Below are 24,536 nucleotides of genomic sequence, written 5' to 3'. Positions count from 1 at the left end.
TGATAATGTCAGGTTTCACGTGGTGAAGAAACTGGAGAGATCAGGGAGGTAGCCGTTTATTTTGTTGCATAGCTCATCGATCTGTGGGTCTGGGCCTGTGACCATTATTGTGCAGTCATCGGCGTAGGAAACGATAGTAACTCCTTCTGGTGGCGAAGGTAGCTTTGATATGTAGAAGTTAAACAAAAGTAGGGATAGGGCACCACCCTGTGGCACCCCTTGTTTAACTCTCTTGGTTTAGATGTTTCGTTTCTAAATTGCACCGATGCCTGCCGTCCACCCAGATAATTCGCGGTCCACCTTTTAAGACTTGCGAGAAGGGTAGACCCTTCCAGGTCTTGCAGTAACGTGCCATGGCTGACCGTATCAAAAGCTTTTGACAGATGCTAATGGCATTTAGCGCGGTGGTAGTGCTGTGTAGTTTTTTAAAGCCATGCTGGTGAGAGGCTAGTGGCAAATTTGCCTTGAAATGGGGCAGTAAAATGGCTTCAAGCGTATTGGTTACTGGCGATAGGAGAGATATCGGGCGATGTGACTCTCCTATGTTAGCTGGTTTCCCAGGCTTTAGTAGCGAGACCACTTTGGCCATTTTCCATTTTTCGGGAATGACAGAGGTGGAAAGAGACAGGTTGAAGACATGTGCTAAATATTTAAAACCATTTAAACTAATTTCGTAGGCTTGTAAGCATCGGCATGGCCAATCCGTCAGGGCCCACCGCTTTAGATGGCTTAGCTTGACCGATGGCATCCTCAACCTCTTTGGCGGTGATGGTAATTGGGGACGCGCTGAATTTATGTTTGTGCGACTAGACTTTTTCTGTTGGCCCTCCGTCTGGCTTTGTCAACAGTAGAATGCATCATATATTGTCGGCAAAAGGCGCTCGCGCATTTTTTCGCATCCTAAAGGGAGGCCGAATTTCGGGAATTCTTCCGGCAGGAATAAAACGAGCCGCGGCGGATTCAATGACCTTGCGAAAAGCACGCTCCCCTTGGCGAGCATCAGTCGGGACAGGGAGGGCAGCAAAGCGGATGTCTGTAAAGGATTTATATTCTTCCCACTTTCCTTTTTTAAAGTTTATGAAAGTGCGTTTTTCAGAGACAATGAAGTCGGCAGTACGCTCGAGCGAGATGAGTATTGGCAGGTGGTCGGATGCCGATGTTATCATCGGCTGCCAGTTGACGCAGTTTACGAGTCCTGCGCTCACGATTGATATATCTGGCGAACTGTGACAGCTTCCTACCATACGAGTAGGGGCGTCTCCGTATATTGTGCAGAACGTAGTTTCTTCTATTTGATCCGCCAACATCTCACCTCTGCTGTCCGCCTGCAAGTTTGAATGTCATAGGTCGTGATGGGCATTGAAATCGCCTAAGATAATGCGATTGTCGCCGGTGAGTAACGCACTGATATTAGGGCGGTATCCACTGGGGCAGCAGGTGACAGGAGGGATGTAGATGTTGATGATTTCTAGGTTTACATCGCCTGACCGGACAGATAAGCCATGACGTTCCAGGACATTGTCCCTGCGGCCGATGTGGGGATCAAATATATGATATTGCACTGAGTGGTGTATGATAAATGTGAGACCGCCTCCATTCCCGCTCTCGCAATCTTTTTTGTGGACATTGTACCCAGAACAGGTCTGCAGAGCAGATCTTGCTGTGAGTTTAGTCTCTTGAATCGCAGCAATGCGGATGTTGTGCCGCTTCATGAAATCGACTATCTCTGTGATCTTACCAGTTAATCCATTACAGTTTAACGTGTTTCGTTTATTTTCATTGAGGAATAAATCGTAAAAATAAAAATTATGTTATTATAAAGTATATGTGAAGCCCCATAGATAAAATGAGTAATAGAATGAACATCAGGTTATATATTATATTTTTAAAATGAAAATCTTTTGCTAAAGAAGTAATAGCATGAACATTGGTTTGTATATAAAAAAAAAAAAAAAAAATCTCCTGCTAAAAAGGGAGAAAAACCTACCTAAATTTTTCCATTTTGGTACTTAACTACATCGAACGAACATCATTCTTTCATTATATGTCATTCGACTGCCTACTTCACTGCCTTTCACTCTATTCTCTATTCGTAACATAACCTCTATTTAGGCTGCCAAACTATATAGTAAACAATGTTTGAATGCTTAATAAAGCTATTTATATTTAATTTGGCTGCTATTTTATATGATAATATATTAGTTTGAGCGCCTGTGTCGATAACGTACTGCACATCTCCGTTGTTGATTTTCACTCGTACTGTCCATTCTCTTACCTTACTTTCAGATTTTCTATTCAACGTTTCTTCATTTTGTTTTGATTTTGGTTGTCTTTTACCGTGACATTCTAGGTGTATTATTTACTAAATTATCAGGTTTTTTGTGTTTTCCAAAATTGTATATATATAAAAAGTGGGCGTGGATATCATCCGATTTCGCTCATTTTCAAGACAAATCTATTCTGGGTCCAGATAAGCTAGTGCACCAAATTTGGTGAATATATCTCAATATTTACTCAAGTTATCGTGCTAACGGACGGACGGACGGACGGACATGGCTCAATCAAATTTTTTTCGATACTGATAATTTTGATATATGGAAGCCTATATCTATCTCGATTCCTTTATACCTGTACAACCAACCGTTATCCAATCAAAGTTAACATACTGTGTGTGCAAAGCACGCTGAGTATAAAAACATGATTAATTGCTACATTTATACGCGTTTGTTGTTGTTGTTGTTGTTGTAGCAGTGCTTCGCCCCATCCAATAGGTCTGACCGGTCACAAATTGTCATCAATGTCCTCTAACGGGAGTCCGAGGAAACTTGCTGTTTCAACAGGGGTGGACCATAATGAGAGAGGTGTTAGAGGCGTTGGTTCCACATAACAATTGAAGAGATGGTTGGTGTCATGTGGGGACACATTGCAAGCAGGGCATACATTTTTTATGTCCGGGTTGATTCTGGATAGGTAAGAGTTTAACCGTTAGAGTATCCAGATCGAAGTTGGGCTAGAGTGACTCGCGTTTCCCTAGGGAGTGTGCGTTCCTCTTCAGCAAGTTTAGGGTATTGTTCTTTGAGTACTGGATTCACCGGGCAATTCCTGACATAGAGGTCAGACACCTGTTTATGGAATTCGCCAAGGACCTGTTTATGTTGTTTGGCTTCATAGTGCTTACGAAGGTGACTCCTTAAGCCCCTGGGCACCTTTAGACTTGGCGACCATATCGGGGACGCGTAGCATTCAATCGGCTAGCCAATTGATTTGTAATTGGTAATGCGCGTTTGAGATTTGAGGACTTTATTACGGCTCTGAATTTTCGGTACAATTGCGGCTGCATGCTCACCAAAATGTAGATCCTGATCGAACGTCACACCCAAGATTTTGGGGTGTAAGACAGTCGGTAGCGTAGTGCCATTGACGTGGAAGTTCAAAATGGTCGACATTTGGGACGTCCATGTTGTAAATAAGGTCGATGATGATTTAGTCGGTGATAATGTCAGGTTTCGCGTGGTGAAGCAACTGGAGAGATCAGGGAGGTAGCCGTTTATTTTGTTGCATAGCTCATCGATCTGTGGGCCTGGGCCTGTGACCATTATTGTGCAGTCATCGGCGTAGGAAACGATAGTAACTCCTTCTGGTGGCGAAGGTAGCTTTGATATGTAGAAGTTAAACAAAAGTGGAGATAGGACACCACCCTGTGTCACCGCTTGTTTAACTCTCCTTTGTTTAGATGTTTCATTTCTAAATTGCACCGATGCCTGCTGTCCACCCAGATAATTTGCGGTCCACCTTTTAAGACTTGGAGAAGGGTAGACCCTTCCAGGTCTTGCAGTAACGTGCCATGGCTGACCGTATCAAGAGCTTTTGACAGGTGCTAATGGCATTTAGCGCGATGGTAGTGCTGTGTAGTTTTTTAAAGCCATGCTGGTGAGAGGCTAGTGGCAAATTTTCCTTGAAATGGGGCAGTAAAATGGCTTCAAGCGTATTGGCTACTGGCGATAGGAGAGCTATCGGGCGATGTGACTCTCCTATGTTGGCTGGTTTCCCAGGCTTTACTAGCGGGACCACTTTGGCCATTTTCCATTTTTCGGGAATGACAGAGATGGAAAAAGACAGGTTGAAGACATGTGCTAAATATTTAAAACCATTTAAACTAATTTCCTAGGCTTGTAAGCATCGGCATGGCCAATCCGTCAGGGCCCACCGCTTTAGAGGGCTTAGCTTGACCGATGGCATCCTCAACCTCTTTGGCGGTGATGGTAATTGGGGACGCGCTGAATTTATGTTTGTGCGACTAGACTTTTTCTGTTGGCCCTCCGTCTGGCTTTGTCAACAGTAGATTGCATTATATATTGTCGGCAAAAGGCGCTCGCGCATTTTTTCGCATCCGAAAGGGAGGCCGAATTTCGGGAATTCTTCCGGCAGGAATAAAGCGAGCCGCGGCGGATTCAATGACCTTGCGAAAAGCACGCTCCCCTTGGCGAGCATCAGTCGGGACAGGGAGGGCAGCAAAGGGGATGTCTGTAAAGGATTTATATTCTTCCCACTTTCCTTTTTTAAAGTTTATGAAAGCGCATTTTTTCAGAGAGCGAGATGAGTATTGGCAGGTGGTCGTATGCCGATGTTATCATCGGCTGCCAGTTGACGCAGTTTACGAGTCCTGCACTCACGATTGATATATCTGGCGAACTGTGACAGCTTCCTACCATACGAGTGGGGGCGTCTCCGTATATTGTGCAGAACGTAGTTTCTTCTATTTGATCCGCCAACATCTCACCTCTGCTGTCCGCCTGCAAGTTTGAATGTCATAGGTCGTGATGGGCATTGAAATCGCCTAAGATAATGCGATTGTCGCCAGTAAAGCACTGATATTAGGGCGGTATCCACTGGGGCAGCAGGTGACAGGAGGGATGTAGATGTTGATGATTTCTAGGTTTACATCGCCTGACCGGACAGATAAGCCATGACGTTCCAGGACATTGTCCCTGCGGCCGATGTGGGGATCAAATATATGATATTGCACTGAGTGGTGTATGATAAATGTGAGACCGCCTCCATTCCCGCTCTCGCAATCTTTTCTGTGGACATTGTACCCAGAACAGGTCTGCAGAGCAGATCTTGCTGTGAGTTTAGTCTCTTGAATCCCAGCAATGCGGATGTTGTGCCGCTTCATGAAATCGACTATCTATGTGATCTTACCAGTTAATCCATTACAGTTTAACGTGTTTCGTTTATTTTCATTGAGGACTACATCGTAAAAATAAAAAGTATGTTATTATAAAGTATATGTGAAGCCCCATAGATAAAATGAGTAATAGAATGAACATCGGGTTATATATTATATTTTTAAAATGAAAATCTTTTGCTAAAAAATAGCATGAACATTGGTTTGTATATTACATTTTTAAAATAAAAATCTCCTGCTAAAAAGGGAGAAAAACCTACCTAAATTTTTCCATTTTGGTACTTAACTACATCGAACGAACATCATTCCTTCATTATATGTCATTCGACTGCCTACTTCACTGCCTTCCACTCTATTCTCTATTCGTAACATAACCTCTATTTAGGCTGCCAAAATATATAGTAAACAATGTTTGAATGCTTAATAAAGCTATTTATATTTAATTTGGCTGCTATTTTATATGATAATATATTAGTTTGAGCGCCTGTGTCGATAACGTACTGCACATCTCCGTTGTTGATTTTCACTCGTACTGTCCATTCTCTTACCTTATTTTCAGATTTTCTATTCAACGTTTCTTCATTTTGTTTTGATTTTGGTTGTCTTTTGCCGTGACCTTTACACCTTCTTCACTCGTTTCAATTGTTTTCACCCTACGATTCACTCTTCTATCGAACTGCATTATCGAATTCACCACAGTTTTTGATTCTGTGTTAATTGTGCCTACGAAAAGCTCGCTTTCGCTCTCTTCTTCATCGCATGACTTGTACTTTTGTTCTGATTTTGTTTTGTTGTATCAGTCCACATGTCAAATTTCAACATTCTAGGTGTATTATTTACTAAATTATCAGGTTTTTTGTGTTTTCCAAAATTGTATATATATAAAAAGTGGGCGTGGATATCATCCGATCATTTTCAAGACAAATCTATTCTGGGTCCAGATAAGCTAGTGCACCAAATTTGGTGAATATATCTCAATATTTACTCAAGTTATCGTGCTAACGGACGGACGGACATGGCTCAATCAAATTTTTTTTCGATACTGATAATTTTGATATATGGAAGCCTATATCTATCTCGATTCCTTTATACCTGTACAACCAACCGTTATCCAATCAAAGTTAACATACTGTGTGTGCAAAGCACGCTGAGTATAAAAACATGATTAATTGCTACATTTATACGCATTTGTTGTTGTTGTTGTTGTTGTAGCAGTGCTTCGCCCCATCCAATAGGTCTGACCGGTCACAAATTGTCATCAATGTCCTCTAACGGGAGTCCGAGGAAACTTGCTGTTTCAGCAGGGGTGGACCATAATGAGAGAGGTGTTAGAGGCGTTGGTTACACACAACAATTGAAGAGATGGTTGGTGTCATGTGGGGACACATTGCAAGCAGGGCATACATTTTTTATGTCCGGGTTGATTCTGGATAGGTAAGAGTTTAACCTGTTAGAGCATCCAGATCGAAGTTGGGATAGAGTGACTCGCGTTTCCCTAGGGAGTGTGCGTTCCTCTTCAGCAAGTTTAGGGTATTGTTCTTTGAGTACTGGATTCACCGGGCAATTCCTGACATAGAGGTCCGACGCCTGTTTATGGAATTCACCAAGGACCTGTTTATGTTGTTTGGCTTCATAGTGCTTACGGAGGTGACTCCTTAAGCCCCTGGGCATCTTTAGACTTGGCGACCATATCGGGGACGCGTAGCATTCAATCGGCTTGCCAATTGATTTGTAATTGGTAATGCGCGTTTGAGATTTGAGGACTTTATTACGGCTCTGAATTTTCGGTACAATTGCGGCTGCATGCTCACCAAAATGGAGATCCTGATCGAACGTCACACCCAAGATTTTGGGGTGTAAGACAGTCGGTAGCGTAGTGCCATTGACGTGGAAGTTCAAAATGGTCGACATTTGGGACGTCCATGTTGTAAATAAGGTCGATGATGATTTAGTCGGTGATAATGTCAGGTTTCGCGTGGTGAAGCAACTGGAGAGATCAGGGAGGTAGCCGTTTATTTTGTTGCATAGCTCATCGATCTGTGGGCCTGGGCCTGTGACCATTATTGTGCAGTCATCGGCGTAGGAAACGATAGTAACTCCTTCTGGTGGCGAAGGTAGCTTTGATATGTAGAAGTTAAACAAAAGTGGGGATAGGACACCACCCTGTGGCATCCCTTGTTTAACTCTCCTTGGTTTATATGTTTCGTTTCTAAATTGCACCGATGCCTGCCGTCCACCCAGATAATTCGCGGTCCACCTTTTAAGACTTGCGAGAAGGGTAGACCCTTCCAGGTCTTGCAGTAACGTGCCATGGCTGACCGTATCAAAAGCTTTTGACAGATGCTAATGGCATTTAGCGCGGTGGTAGTGCTGTGTAGTTTTTTAAAGCCATGCTGGTGAGAGGCTAGTGGCAAATTTGCCTTGAAATGGGGCAGTAAAATGGCTTCAAGCGTATTGGTTACTGGCGATAGGAGATATATCGGGCGATGTGACTCTCCTATGTTAGCTGGTTTCTCAGGCTTTAGTAGCGAGACCACTTTGGCCATTTTCCATTTTTCGGGAATGACAGAGGTGGAAAGAGACAGGTTGAAGACATGTGCTAAATATTTAAAACCATTTAAACTAATTTCCTAGGCTTGTAAGCATCGGCATGGCCAATCCGTCAGGGCCCACCGCTTTAGATGGCTTAGCTTGACCGATGGCATCCTCAACCTCTTTGGCGGTGATGGTAATTGGGGACGCGCTGAGTTTATGTTTGTGCGACTAGACTTTTTCTGTTGGCCTTCCGTCTGGCTTTGTCAACAGTAGAATGCATTATATATTGTCGGCAAAAGGCGCTCGCGCATTTTTTCGCATCCTAAAGGGAGGCCGAATTTCGGAAATTCTTCCGGCAGGAATAAAGCGAGCCGCGGCGGACACAATGACCTTGCGAAAAGCACGCTCCCCTTGGCGAGCATCAGTCGGGACAGGGAGGGCAGCAAAGCGGATGTCTGTAAAGGATTTATATTCTTCCCACTTTCCTTTTTTAAAGTTTATGAAAGTGCGTTTTTCAGAGACAATGAAGTCGGCAGTACGCTCGAGCGAGATGAGTATTGGCAGGTGGTCGGATGCCGATATTATCATCGGCTGCCAGTTGACGCAGTTTACGAGTCCTGCGCTCACGATTGATATATCTGGCGAACTGTGACAGCTTCCTACCATACGAGTAGGGGCGTCTCCGTATATTGTGCAGAACGTAGTTTCTTCTATTTGATCCGCCAACATCTCACCTCTGCAAGTTTGAATGTCATAGGTCGTGATGGGCATTGAAATCGCCTATGATAATGCGATTGTCGCCGGTGAGTAACGCACTGATATTAGGACGGTATCCACTGGGGCAGCAGGTGACAGGAGGGATGTAGATGTTGATGATTTCTAGGTTTACATCGCCTGACCGGACAGATAAGCCATGACGTTCCAGGACATTGTCCCTGCGGCCGATGTGGGGATCAAATATATGATATTGCACTGAGTGGTGTATGATAAATGTGAGACCGCCTCCATTCCCGCTCTCGCAATCTTTTCTGTGGACATTGTACCCAGAACAGGTCTGCAGAGCAGATCTTGCTGTGAGTTTAGTGTCTTGAATCCCAGCAATGCGGATGTTGTGCCGCTTCATGAAATCGACTATCTATGTGATCTTACCAGTTAATCCATTACAGTTTAACGTGTTTCGTTTATTTTCATTGAGGAATACATCGTAAAAATAAAAATTATGTTATTATAAAGTATATGTGAAGCCCCATAGATAAAATGAGTAATAGAATGAACATCGGGTTATATATTATATTTTTAAAATGAAAATCTTTTGCTAAAAAAGTAATAGCATGAACATTGGTTTGTATATTACATTTTTAAAATAAAAATCTCCTGCTAAAAAGGGAGAAAAACCTACCTAAATTTTTCCATTTTGGTACTTAACTACATCGAACGAACATCATTCCTTCATTATATGTCATTCGACTGCCTACTTCACTGCCTTCCACTCTATTCTCTATTCGTAACATAACCTCTATTTAGGCTGCCAAACTATATAGTAAACAATGTTTGAATGCTTAATAAAGCTATTTATATTTAATTTGGCTGCTATTTTATATGATAATATATTAGTTTGAGCGCCTGTATCGATAACGTACTGCACATCTCCGTTGTTGATTTTCACTCGTACTGTCCATTCTCTTACCTTACTTTCAGATTTTCTATTCAACGTTTCTTCATTTTGTTTTGATTTTGGTTGTCTTTTGCCGTGACCTTTACACCTTCTTCACTCGTTTCAATTGTTTTCACCCTACGATTCACTCTTCTATCGAACTGCATTATCGAATTCACCACAGTTTTTGATTCTGTGTTAATTGTGCCTACGAAAAGCTCGCTTTCGCTCTCTTCTTCATCGCATGACTTGTACTTTTGTTCTGATTTTGTTTTGTTGTATCAGTCCACATGTCAAATTTCAACATTCTAGGTGTATTATTTACTAAATTATCAGGTTTTTTGTGTTTTCCAAAATTGTATATATATAAAAAGTGGGCGTGGATATCATCCGATTTCGCTCATTTTCAAGACAAATCTATTCTGGGTCCAGATAAGCTAGTGCACCAAATTTGGTGAATATATCTCAATATTTACTCAAGTTATCGTGCTAACGGACGGACGGACATGGCTCAATAAAATTTTTTTCGATACTGATAATTTTGATATATGGAAGCCTATATCTATCTCGATTCCTTTATACCTGTACAACCAACCGTTATCCAATCAAAGTTAACATACTGTGTGTGCAAAGCACGCTGAGTATAAAAACATGATTAATTGCTACATTTATACGCGTTTGTTGTTGTTGTAGCAGTGCTTCGCCCCATCCAATAGGTCTGACCGGTCACAAATTGTCATCAATGTCCTCTAACGGGAGTCCGAGGAAACTTGCTGTTTCAACAGGGGTGGACCATAATGAGAGAGGTGTTAGAGGCGTTGGTTCCACATAACAATTGAAGAGATGGTTGGTGTCATGTGGGGACACATTGCAAGCAGGGCATACATTTTTTATGTCCGGGTTGATTCTGGATAGGTAAGAGTTTAACCTGTTAGAGTATCCAGATCGAAGTTGGGCTAGAGTGACTCGCGTTTCCCTAGGGAGTGTGCGTTCCTCTTCAGCAAGTTTAGGGTATTGTTCTTTGAGTACTGGATTCACCGGGCAATTCCTGACATAGAGGTCAGACACCTGTTTATGGAATTCGCCAAGGACCTGTTTATGTTGTTTGGCTTCATAGTGCTTACGAAGGTGACTCCTTAAGCCCCTGGGCATCTTTAGACTTGGCGACCATATCGGGGACGCGTAGCATTCAATCGGCTAGCCAATTGATTTGTAATTGCTAATGCGCGTTTGAGATTTGAGGACTTTATTACGGCTCTGAATTTTCGGTACAATTGCGGCTGCATGCTCACCAAAATGTAGATCCTGATCGAACGTCACACCCAAGATTTTGGGGTGTAAGACAGTCGGTAGCCAAATGCCATTGACGTGGAAGTTCAAAATGGTCGACATTTGGGACGTCCATGTTGTAAATAAGGTCGATGATGATTTAGTCGGTGATAATGTCAGGTTTCGCGTGGTGAAGCAACTGGAGAGATCAGGGAGGTAGCCGTTTATTTTGTTGCATAGCTCATCGATCTGTGGGCCTGGGCCTGTGATCATTATTGTGCAGTCATCGGCGTAGGAAACGATAGTAACTCCTTCTGGTGGCGAAGGTAGCTTTGATATGTAGAAGTTAAACAAAAGTGGGGATAGGACACCACCCTGTGTCACCGCTTGTTTAACTCTCCTTTGTTTAGATGTTTCATTTCTAAATTGCACCGATGCCTGCTGTCCACCCAGATAATTTGCGGTCCACCTTTTAAGACTTGGAGAAGGGTAGACCCTTCCAGGTCTTGCAGTAACATGCCATGGCTGACCGTATCAAGAGCTTTTGACAGGTGCTAATGGCATTTAGCGCGATGGTAGTGCTGTGTAGTTTTTTAAAGCCATGCTGGTGAGAGGCTAGTGGCAAATTTTCCTTGAAATGGGGCAGTAAAATGGCTTCAAGCGTATTGGCTACTGGCGATAGGAGAGCTATCGGGCGATGTGACTCTCCTATGATGGCTGGTTTCCCAGGCTTTACTAGCGGGACCAATTTGGCCATTTTCCATTTTTCGGGAATGACAGAGATGGAAAAAGACAGGTTGAAGACATGTGCTAAATATTTAAAACCATTTAAACTAATTTCCTAGGCTTGTAAGCATCGGCATGGCCAATCCGTCAGGGCCCACCGCTTTAGAGGGCTTAGCTTGACCGATGGCATCCTCAACCTCTTTGGCGGTGATGGTAATTGGGGACGCGCTGAATTTATGTTTGTGCGACTAGACTTTTTCTGTTGGCCCTCCGTCTGGCTTTGTCAACAGTAGAATGCATTATATATTGTCGGCAAAAGGCGCTCGCGCATTTTTTCGCATCCGAAAGGGAGGCCGAATTTCGGGAATTCTTCCGGCAGGAATAAAGCGAGCCGCGGCGGATTCAATGACCTTGCGAAAAGCACGCTCCCCTTGGCGAGCATCAGTCGAGACAGGGAGGGCAGCAAAGGGGATGTCTGTAAAGGATTTATATTCTTCCCACTTTCCTTTTTTAAAGTTTATGAAAGTGCATTTTTTCAGAGACAATGAAGTCGGCAGTACGCTCGAGCGAGATGAGTATTGGCAGGTGGTCGTATGCCGATGTTATCATCGGCTGCCAGTTGACGAAGTTTACGAGTCCTGCACTCACGATTGATATATCTGGCGAACTGTGACAGCTTCCTACCATACGAGTGGGGGCGTCTCCGTATATTGTGCAGAACGTAGTTTCTTCTATTTGATCCGCCAACATCTCACCTCTGCTGTCCGCCTGCAAGTTTGAATGTCATAGGTCGTGATGGGCATTGAAATCGCCTAAGATAATGCGATTGTCGCCAGTAAAGCACTGATATTAGGGCGGTATCCACTGGGGCAGCAGGTGACAGGAGGGATGTAGATGTTGATGATTTCTACGTTTACATCGCCTGACCGGACAGATAAGCCATGACGTTCCAGGACATTGTCCCTGCGGCCGATGTGGGGATCAAATATATGATATTGCACTGAGTGGTGTATGATAAATGTGAGACCGCCTCCATTCCCGCTCTCGCAATCTTTTCTGTGGACATTGTACCCAGAACAGGTCTGCAGAGCAGATCTTGCTGTGAGTTTAGTCTCTTGAATCCCAGCAATGCGGATGTTGTGCCGCTTCATGAAATCGACTATCTATGTGATCTTACCAGTTAATCCATTACAGTTTAACGTGTTTCGTTTATTTTCATTGAGGACTACATCGTAAAAATAAAAATTATGTTATTATAAAGTATATGTGAAGCCCCATAGATAAAATGAGTAATAGAATGAACATCGGGTTATATATTATATTTTTAAAATGAAAATCTTTTGCTAAAAAAGTAATAGCATGAACATTGGTTTGTATATTACATTTTTAAAATAAAAATCTCCTGCTAAAAAGGGAGAAAAACCTACCTAAATTTTTCCATTTTGGTACTTAACTACATCGAACGAACATCATTCCTTCATTATATGTCATTCGACTGCCTACTTCACTGCCTTCCACTCTATTCTCTATTCGTAACATAACCTCTATTTAGGCTGCCAAAATATATAGTAAACAATGTTTGAATGCTTAATAAAGCTATTTATATTTAATTTGGCGCCTATTTTAATATATATTTTATATGATAATATATTAGTTTGAGCGCCTGTGTCGATAACGTACTGCACATCTCCGTTGTTGATTTTCACTCGTACTGTCCATTCTCTTACCTTATTTTCAGATTTTCTATTCAACGTTTCTTCATTTTGTTTTGATTTTGGTTGTCTTTTGCCGTGACCTTTACACCTTCTTCACTCGTTTCAATTGTTTTCACCCTACGATTCACTCTTCTATCGAACTGCATTATCGAATTCACCACAGTTTTTGATTCTGTGTTAATTGTGCCTACGAAAAGCTCGCTTTCGCTCTCTTCTTCATCGCATGACTTGTACTTTTGTTCTGATTTTGTTTTGTTGTATCAGTCCACATGTCAAATTTCAACATTCTAGGTGTATTATTTACTAAATTATCAGGTTTTTTGTGTTTTCCAAAATTGTATATATATAAAAAGTGGGCGTGGATATCATCCGATTTCGCTCATTTTCAAGACAAATCTATTCTGGGTCCAGATAAGCTAGTGCACCAAATTTGGTGAATATATCTCAATATTTACTCAAGTTATCGTGCTAACGGACGGACGGACATGGCTCAATCAAATTTTGTTTCGATACTGATAATTTTGATATATGGAAGCCTATATCTATCTCGATTCCTTTATACCTGTACAACCAACCGTTATCCAATCAAAGTTAACATACTGTGTGTGCAAAGCACGCTGAGTATAAAAACATGATTAATTGCTACATTTATACGCGTTTGTTGTTGTTGTTGTAGCAGTGCTTCGCCCCATCCAATAGGTCTGACCGGTCACAAATTGTCATCAATGTCCTCTAACGGGAGTCCGAGGAAACTTGCTGTTTCAACAGGGGTGGACCATAATGAGAGAGGTGTTAGAGGCGTTGGTTCCACACAACAATTGAAGAGATGGTTGGTGTCATGTGGGGACACATTGCAAGCAGGGCATACATTTTTTATGTCCGGGTTGATTCTGGATAGGTAAGAGTTTAACCTGTTAGAGTATCCAGATCGAAGTTGGGCTAGAGTGACTCGCGTTTCCCTAGGGAGTGTGCGTTCCTCTTCAGCAAGTTTAGGGTATTGTTCTTTGAGTACTGGATTCACCGGGCAATTCCTGACATAGAGGTCCGACGCCTGTTTATGGAATTCACCAAGGACCTGTTTATGTTGTTAGGCTTCATAGTGCTTACGGAGGTGACTCCTTAAGCCCCTGGGCATCTTTAGACTTGGCGACCATATCGGGGACGCGTAGCATTCAATCGGCTAGCCAATTGATTTGTAATTGGTAATGCGCGTTTGAGATTTGAGGACTATATTACGGCTCTGAATTTTCGGTACAATTGCGGCTGCATGCTCACCAAAATGTAGATCCTGATCGAACGTCACACCCAAGATTTTGGGGTGTAAGACAGTCGGTAGCGTAGTGCCATTGACGTGGAAGTTCAAAATGGTCGACATTTGGGACGTCCATGTTGTAAATAAGGTCGATGATGATTTAGTCGGTGATAATGTCAGGTTTCGCGTGGTGAAGCAACTGGAGAGATCAGGGAGGTAGCCGTTTATTTTGTTGCATAGCTCATCGATCTGTGGGCCTGGGCCTGTGACCATTATTGTGCAGTCATCGGCGTAGGAAACGATAGTAACTCCTTCTGGTGGCGAAGGTAGCTTTGATATGTAGAAGTTAAACAAAAGTGGGGATAGGACACCACCCTGTGTCACCGCTTGTTTAACTCTCCTTTGTTTAGATGTTTCATTTCTAAATTGCACCGATGCCTGCCGTCCACCCAGATAATTTGCGGTCCACCTTTTAAGACTTGGAGAAGGGTAGACCCTTCCAGGTCTTGCAGTAACGTGCCATGGCTGACCGTATCAAGAGCTTTTGACAGGTGCTAATGGCATTTAGCACGATGGTAGTGCTGTAGTTTTTTAAAGCCATGCTGGTGAGAGGCTAGTGGCAAATTTTCCTTGAAATGGGGCAGTAAAATGGCTTCAAGCGTATTGGCTCCTGGCGATAGGAGAGCTATCGGGCGATGTGACTCTCCTATGTTGGCTGGTTTCCCAGGCTTTACTAGCGGGACCACTTTGGCCATTTTCCATTTTTCGGGAATGACAGAGATGGAAAAAGACAGGTTGAAGACATGTGCTAAATATTTAAAACCATTTAAACTAATTTCCTAGGCTTGTAAGCATCGGCATGGCCAATCCGTCAGGGCCCACCGCTTTAGAGGGCTTAGCTTGACCGATGGCATCCTCAACCTCTTTGGCGGTGATGGTAATTGGGGACGCGCTGAATTTATGTTTGTGCGACTAGACTTTTTCTGTTGGCCCTCCGTCTGGCTTTGTCAACAGTAGAATGCATTATATATTGTCGGCAAAAGGCGCTCGCGCATTTTTTCGCATCCGAAAGGGAGGCCGAATTTCGGGAATTCTTCCGGCAGGAATAAAGCGAGCCGCGGCGGATTCAATGACCTTGCGAAAAGCACGCTCCCCTTGGCGAGCATCAGTCGGGACAGGGAGGGCAGCAAAGGGGATGTCTGTAAAGGATTTATATTCTTCCCACTTTCCTTTTTTAAAGTTTATGAAAGTGCGTTTTTCAGAGACAATGAAGTCGGCAGTACGCTCGAGCGAGATGAGTATTGGCAGGTGGTCGTATGCCGATGTTATCATCGGCTGCCAGTTGACGCAGTTTACGAGTCCTGCGCTCACGATTGATATATCTGGCGAACTGTGACAGCTTCCTACCATACGAGTGGGGGCGTCTCCGTATATTGTGCAGAACGTAGTTTCTTCTATTTGATTCGCCAACATCTCACCTCTGCTGTCCGCCTGCAAGTTTGAATGTCATAGGTCGTGATGGGCATTGTAATCGCCTAAGATAATGCGATTGTCGCCAGTAACGCACTGATATTAGGGCGGTATCCACTGGGGCAGCAGGTGACAGGAGGGATGTAGATGTTGATGATTTCTAGTTTTACATCGCCTGACCGGACAGATAAGCCATGACGTTCCAGGACATTGTCCCTGCGGCCGATGCCGGGATCAAATATATGATATTGCACTGAGTAGTGTATGAAAAACGCGAGACCGCCTCCATTCCCGCTCCCGCGATCTTTTCTGTGGACATTGTACCCAGAACAGGTCTACAGAGCAGATCTTGCTGTGAGTTTCGTCTCTTGAATCGCAGCAATGCGGATGTTGCGCCGCTTCATGAAATCGACTATCTCTGTGATCTTACCAGTTAATCCATTACAGTTTAACGTGTTTCGTTTATTTTCATTGAGCAATAAATCGTAAAAATAAAAATTATGTTATTATAAAGTTTATGTGAAGCCCATAGATAAAATGAGTAAAAGAATGAACATGGGTTTATATATTACATTTTTAAAATGAAAATCGTTTGCTAAAAAAGTAATAACATGAGCATTGGTTTGTATTTTACATTTTTAAAATGAAAATCTCCTACTAAAAAGGGAGAAAAACTTAACTAAATTTTTTCATTTTGGTACTTAACTACACTCTCTTTCGGGATTCAGGATTTTGGGGATATTTTGAAAAAACTCCGAACATCATTCCTTCATTATATGTCATTCGACTGCCTACTTCACTGTCTTCCACTCTATTCGTAACATAACCTCAATTTAGGCTGCCAAACTATATAGTAAACAATGTTTGAATGATTAATAAAGCTATTTATATTTGATTCGGCTGCCATTTTATATGATAATATATTAGTTTGAGCGCCTGTATCGATAACGTATTGCACATCTCCTTTGTTGATTTTCACTCGTACTGTCCATCCTCTTACCTTATTTTCAGATTTTCTATTCAACGTTTCTTCATTTTTGTTTTGATTTGGTTGTCTTTTGCCGTGACCTTTACACCTTCTTCACTCGTTTCAATTGTTTTCACTATACGATTCACTCTTCTATCGAACTGCATTATCGAATTCACCACAGTTTTTGATTCTGTGTTAATTGCGCCTAGGAAAAGCTCGCTTTCGCTCTCCTCTTCATCGCATGACTTGTATATTTCGTTAATATAATTTTTGTTCTGATTTTGTTTTGTTTGGCCGTTTTTTTTTTTTTTTTTTGTGAAATTTACGCGATTTATTTTGTGTTTGCGCAGTCTTTTTATAAGACATTTTTGCAAAATGGTCTTTTTTATTACATACATAGCAAGTAGCACCTTGCGCTGGACAATTATGTTTGTGAATTTGACCATACATTTTGCAAACATTTTTTCCAATCTTTGTCTGCCACTGCTGCTACACAATTGTCTGAACTTCCATTTGCATTTTTCAATTGATTCAAATTTGCTTTCGCGGTCTCTATAATTTTTGCAATGTCTATTGCTTTTTGCAATTTTATAGCACCTTTTGTAAGGAGTCTTTCTTTTATTTGAATGTTACTAGACGAAAGGCCGCAAACGAAAATGTCTCTCACGAGATCTTCACGAATGTCACCGAAATCGCATGACATACTGAGATTTTTTAAATGCGTTATGAACTCGTCAATGTTTTCGTCACTCGCTTGTTTCTTTGAAAAAAATTTGTGTCTTTCCATGGCTACATTTGCCTTTGGTATGAAATAATTTTCAAACTTTTTTAATAAATCATTATATTTTACACTAAGTCTTCGTTAAAGGAATTAAATATTGAAGGACACTCCGGACCAAGATGATGCAAAAGTAATACTACTTTACGTTCATCAGACTGTTCTTCGAGACTCGAAGCACGTATAAAGATGGAAAACTATTTTTTCCAGTTTTTCCACGCGGATGCTTGGTTTGATGTCTTTAAGTCCAAGGGCGTAGTGGGGTCCCGATAGACAAAACCTGACTTTGCGGATTTGACGACGGCATGACTTCGACACTGACTGTTTTCTGGTCTGAGCCTTCAATACCCATAATTTATTCTTTCTTCCACAATTTTATTATAAAAGGCGCGGAAATTTTTTTTTTTTTTCAAATTATTAACCACTTATTTTCGGCTACAATTGATTTTATTTTGTTATTTTTTTGACTTGCGACTAGACTTTATCTTTTAACACTCTGCCGAATACACACCTGACACCATGTTGTAGTAAGAATCAACTAGTTTATTTAATATATATAAAGCTTACAGGGTTGCCGTACTTAGAACTAGGTAGTGTAGATATAATTAGTAGTAGGTATATAAAATAGATTTATTACGATATATTTATTTAAATACAACAAGATATTATTACGGAGATACGATAGAGCTGCTTCAAACAGCAGGACCCTTACCCAAAAAGAACACCCTTGGGACATTAAACCCTGTGCTAGATGACTCAGGAATCATGCGAGTTTCCGGAAGATTATGCTATGCACATATAGCTTTAATGAGCGGCACCCAATTATCATACCCGAAAACTCTCGTTTTTGCTCTCTTCTGTTGGACTTCCTCCATTCGGACCTGCTGCACGCCGAAAAACAGCTTACGAAAAGGTAAAAAAGCTCATCTTCCACTGCAAAACATGCACAGTCTACAAACAGCAGATGAAAACGCAAATAATGGCAGCCTTGCCACCCAAGAGGTTAACATATAGGGACCTTCCTACAAGAGTCGACTTTGCAGGACCATTTTTGGTAAGAACTTCTCCCCTTCGCCCAGCTTCGTATGTGAAAGCTTATGTTTGCGTGTTCGTCTGTTTTTCCACAAAGGCTGTTCATTTAGAAGTGTGCTCTGATCTCACCACGAACGTCTTCAACGCAGCCTTTGCCCGATTCTGGCCGCCGTGGCTTACCCCACCAGATATTTTCTGACAGCGTATTACAAAGGGAATTCACCATATTCCACAAGGAAGTCGCTACAGACGTCCCAGAGAAGTACGCAACTCACGGATTCTCATGGAAATTCATCCCGCCATACGCTCCAGACATGGGTGGTCTATGGGAAGCAGGCGTGAAAAGTTTCAAGAAACACTTCACGATGGTAGCAGGAAACCATAAGTTCTCCTTCGAAGAGTTCACTATCATCTTAGTACGCATATAGGCGGTCCTCAACTCCCGACCGTTCTCCCCTATGTCCGAAGATACAATGGATCTCCTAGTCCTAACCCCTAGTCCTACATGACGCGCCACTTTTGTTATTACCGGAGCCAACTGCATAGCATCTCACCTTGCTCAATAAATGGCAGAAACTGAAGTGCTCCACCATCAGTCCAGCACACGATGGAAGAAAGAGTACCTCAAAGAGCTGCACAAGCGGTACAAATGGAAATCCCAACGCAATAATCAAGTTGGAGATTTAGTCGTGGTAAAGGATGATTTACTACCCCGGAACGAATGGCGTTTGGGGCGGGTAATCACTTTATACCCTGGATCGGATAACCATATTCAAGTTGTAGAACTCAAAACCAAAAACGGACTAACCCCCTAGCATTCTGAAAAGATATATAAGCTATCCTCACCAATGCCTGAAAAATACGAGCAAGTTGAAGACATGATCCAATTTTCGGACTAAGTCCACCCCTCTCCGTCTGGCAACACCCAGTGCGACCAAATGCAAGTGCAGCTCAGCTGTGCTTGCCGACCACCACCGCGCATAATTTGATCAGTTTACTTAAAACTACCCACAATCACGCACCGTGCAACGTTCGCTCGCTAATCGGAGTTTTTTCCCGCGAGCCATCGCACAATTAATTAATTTTACATACCTTATAAAAGTTTTAAATTGTGAATTACAATTATACATACATATATACAAATAAATAATGTACCTAGTTTTTAATTGTGTATACAAACATACAAATTTTACTTAACTAAATTGCCTAGTGCATATTTTATTCAATTGGTTAATGACATGCACAAAATGTCCAAGTAAGCTTAAGTTCTCCATACCGTCACACAACTTGAAAAAATTACGCGAAAATTAAAGGTTACTTTACGGAAAACAACCCCGGCGGCTGCACTGTATACCATTCTGTACATTCCATCTGTAGACCTGGTAGCAAAGAACTTAGCGTTAACAACTGCAACCAGACTCGGTACCTCGAGGCAGGTTGAGCGCCGACCATACGGCCACAGTAGTATAGCGTCATCAATCGCAAGACGAACAGACTACATGACTTCCTATCTGCGCTTCGAGGGAGATCTTAAGGTCACAATAGAGATGGACGGTTGGCGCAAGGGTTTTCAAATGGCGGACGAGGCGATACATGTGTATACAGATGGTTCCAAAGTAGTGGAAGGAGTAGGGTCTGCGGGGTACTGTGCTGATCTGGAAATCAACAGATCCTACAGGCTGCCGGATTACTGTAGCGTTTTCCAAGTGGAAATATTAGCCGTAACCAAAGCAGTAGAAATCCTGTAAGAGAATAGCTTAAGCTGTAACCGTGTTAACTTTTATATTGACAGTGAAGTAGCAATTAAGTTCTCGCATAGCACAGCATGTAAATTCGTGTTAGAGTGGAAACAGGAGAAGCATACATCTATAATGGGTCCCAGGGAATAGATGGGAATGAAAGAGGATTAACTAGCTAAAAAGGGCGCATCCCTTGACTCTTGCTCCGTAGACGTCTCAATTAGACTGGGCGAGATTAAGCGAAGGCGAGAGGTGCACATGATCCACCAAGCGGGATAGGCGTGGGTCAAGCGCGGGGCTGCAAAGTGTTGAAAATTATGTGTAGGTCTTACAACCTTAGACTAACTCAGTTGCTTCTATCATTAAAAAGAGAGGACTATAGCTCATGACGGGTATTCTGACTGGACACTGCCTTCTGGCGTCACATGCCTTTAAGTTAGGCTTGGTTGGTGATAGCAGATGTAGGAAGTGCGGGTTGGAGGAGGAAACGATCGAGCACGTTCAGCGCTCGTGCCCTGCGCTTGCCAGGCTAAGACTCCAGCTATTAGGAATGATACAGCTGTCAGATCTAGAAGCAGCAAGTGGCTTAAGTCCTAGGAAGCTTCTAGTATTTGCCGAGAGGATGGAGTTAATTTATAACCTGGTCCTGGTTTTTGATAGGGTTTTTCAATTTGGTTGTTAAAAAAAACTTCTGTAAACACTACGAACTCATTCAGTCTACGTGAGGTCCTCATGCATCGGCCAGTTCAAACTAACCTAAAGGTTACTTTTCTCGGAAGAGTTGTACAAAAGTAATTCAAAGGTAGTGAAAATAAAACTCTGTGGAAAGCTTGCATCCTTCCTTCAACCATTATTAGTTTAAATATGTGTTTCTGTTAAAAGAAATTTTAAGAAAAAATACTGCAAGCTCCCCAAAGTGCAAGCAATATAAAGTGTGCACTTTCTTTTCGGAACAGCCCTAATTATGTTCTGCCATTTCTGCAACTATTCAGCATCAACTCTCCATAGTTAGGAGTTCCTTAATCTTCGTACGATATATTTCCAAAACTTATCCGGCTTGAGAACCAAGTCTGATATTATGCACAATTTAAGCGCGCATTTAGATTATGACATCTTCGTTTTCGTCGAGACGTTGTTTAATTTGTTGATACTGAGTTCTTTGGCTAGCAAATAACCAACGTATTTCGTAAAGATCGAGGCACAGGAAATACTGGTCGCCTTCGGGGAGGTGGCGTTATAATTGCCTTCAAGTGTCAATTGCATACATTCTTAGTCCCACTCACTCTTTGCTTGATCCGATATGCATGTGTATACATGGGTCCCCTACCCTCGTTATATCTTCTCGCGTCGTGCGTGCCACCCGGCAGCACATTTGAGTTATACAAGGTCTATGCTGATAATATTGTATATTTGGCCCTAAAAAATTTGAACGCTAATCATCTCTGAGTGCTAGGTGATTTTAACTTTTGTAATATTCATTGGTTGAATATCTCTTCTAACTATGATCTCACTCCTAATACTCTTTTTCAAATTATGAATTGTATTCATAATTTACTTAGTCTTTATTTATGTCAAATTAATGAATACTTTAATGCCCTAAAGAGGCTTCTAAATCTAAGTGATAACATTATTTGCGAGGACAGGCATCACCTACCTCTGATTATAAAATTAATTTATTTTTCCCCAGATACTTCTGAGTACAGACAACCTTAAAATTTTTCCTTAGATTTTCCCACTCTTAATGATTTCTTATTTGAAGTAAACTGGGGGGAGCTACTTTGGAGGCTTGACACTTCAGATAGCTTTTCTTTTTTTAAAAATATTTTGTTTAGCCACTGCTTGGATGGGATTCCGGTACGAAGAAAAAGACCTTAAAAATTGCCGCGGATGAGGAACCTTAAGAACAATGTAGAATCACACATTATTAGCTAAACATAATAAATATGACTTTCAACAATTTGAATGTATTTCTATGCAATAACTATATTAGTAATATTGAATTTAACATAAAAACGAACCACAAAGCTTTTTGGAAGTATTTTAAGTCTAAAAAATGTTGCGCCATTGTGCCGACAGTTTTCCTTGATGACGATTCTGCGCAAACTCCAAGTGATGTAGTCAATTTATTTGCAGCGTTTTTCAAACCAAATTTCACTCTGGATGATAATATTCACCCTGGATATAAGTAGAGCCATTCATAAACTTAAATATTCCTCTCAAACAGATGACGATGGGTTTTCACCTGCCTTGTTAAACAATTGCTCAGATTTGATTTATCCATTGGGATTGATATTCAATAAGTCTCTTATATCTGGGACTTGACTCTTGTTTTCAAGAGTGGTAACAAGAATGATGTACGAAACTATAGACCTATATCCAAGCTATTCAGTATTTCGACAGTTTTTGAACGTGCTAAGTGTTTACTGTACGCTGATGATTTTAAGTTTTTTTCAACAATTAGAGCACCAGAGGATGCCGTGAAGTTGCAAAACGAGAAATCTCGTCTCTCTTTGAACACGTCTGAATGCTTTCAAATGACGTTTCCCAAGTCCGTTAACATTTTGAATATATATACATAGTTATCTTATTGTGATCTTCTAAGTATAGTATATATAATTGTGATCTTCAATACGTTATTGAGATTAATGACCTTGACGTTATCTTTGATACTGAGTTTTCTTTTAACAACCATATTAATTACTTAACTTCCAAGTCATATTCCATGATTTGTTTTGTTAGACACAATAGTTCAAAATTTACTGACCCCTATACAATCAAACTTCGCTATACCTCTTTTATAAGGTCTCATTTAGAATATGCTGTCATACAGAATTGAGAGAATACAGAAAGTTTTTTTTAAATACGCACTTCGGCTGTTAACTTCTCCTGCTTATTTGGCTCGTGGAAGTCTCTTGAAATTTGTAGATCCATACTTTGCTTATCCTTCACCTATAACATTATTAATGGGTTCATTGACTGCCCATATTTGTTGGAAAAGATCCATTTCAATGTTCAGCAACAACCCCTCCGTAATTTTTATCCTTTTTATGGTGATAACTTTACAACCAACTATGCAAATAATGCCCACATTAATCGCGCTATTCGTAATTTTAACTCGCTAAATATCACAGTTGCTCTGGACTTCTCGATTCCTAGAGCTAACTTTTTGCTCATATTGAATTCTGCTTTATAAGTACTTGGATTCATACTAGATTGTACTTAATATTTTAAGGTAATTTAAATTTAAACAAATAAATAAGCACAAATCAAGTAATGAGTCTTACCCTGATATGCGGTTGTATAAGAATTTTTGCCAGTTCCCTTGACTCTAGGCGGCGTGATGGTGAGCACTTTCGAATAATATCGTCACAAATCTGTTTATTATTTAAGTTCGCGGGCAGTATTACTTTTGAATTTGTCTGAAAATATCAGATTATAATGTCATTTAATATCTTATTAATATTATAAATGTGTAAGTTTGATTGTTTGAATATCCAGACGTTTGCTTTGTGACTCAATCACGCAAGAACGGCTTTACGGCTTTGGATGAAATGTGGCGTACATATAGCCAGTGGCGGATCCACGGGGGTAGGGGTAGGGGGGTGGAGTTCCCCACAAAAGCCATCCAAACTCTGTAAATCTGTGACACAGATATCAATTCTGCACAAATATATTATTTTCCAAAATGGAAATGATTTTTCGCTATAGCAATTTCTTATCAAAACAATAAAACTTTCTAAAAACAAAAGAAAACCCTATCTTGCACGCAAGAAAATTTTCATTATTAAATTTATTCGTATAATAAATTGAGAAAAATTTTGTTTTGCCTATTGAAAAAAATCCTAAATGCTTTTTTGAGGAAGTTTTTTTTGAGTGTTTATTCCATATTTGGTACATTGGTAGCCACGATCGCTAGAGCTTGACAATATTTTGCTTAGAAGTACAACTCCGAGGCCTATAGTATGGAAAAGCGTTAATTTTCGCCGATGTGGGAATTGCTCTTCTAATTAATATTCAATGCCAATATATTTCGAATATATCACACTTCAACGTACCAAGAAGGAAGAATTTAAAATAAGTATCACCTTGAGAAAAAAATTGGTTTAGAAAAAAGCGGAAATAAAATTAAAAATCAAATAACTCAAGGCCAGAACAATAATTTTTTCTAATGATTATTATTGTTATTTTTTAATAACCATTGTTAATAA

The 24,536-nt window shown here is 41.1% G+C and overlaps 1 protein-coding gene across 5 annotated transcripts in view; it reads right to left on the bottom strand.

Annotated features, from left to right (window-relative positions):
* Window positions 1-24,536, bottom strand: part of vari (MAGUK p55 subfamily member vari) — a 767,475-nt gene that overhangs the window by 566,198 nt on the left and 176,741 nt on the right. For 3 of the 5 annotated variants that reach the window (XM_067766042.1, XM_067766045.1, XM_067766047.1), the window contains one exon: window positions 23,613-23,747. The exons of the other annotated variants lie outside the window; for them this stretch is intronic. In XM_067766042.1, coding sequence (XP_067622143.1) covers window positions 23,613-23,747 — 135 coding nt within the window. The remainder of the gene's footprint in view (window positions 1-23,612; window positions 23,748-24,536) is intronic. 5 annotated transcript variants of the gene reach the window in all.

Source organism: Eurosta solidaginis, chromosome 2 (assembly GCF_040869045.1).
Source record: "Eurosta solidaginis isolate ZX-2024a chromosome 2, ASM4086904v1, whole genome shotgun sequence".
NCBI classification, from domain to species: Eukaryota; Metazoa; Arthropoda; class Insecta; order Diptera; family Tephritidae; genus Eurosta; species Eurosta solidaginis.
Note: the sequence above shows the minus strand (reverse complement) of the source record. Positions and strands in the feature narration are given on the sequence as shown.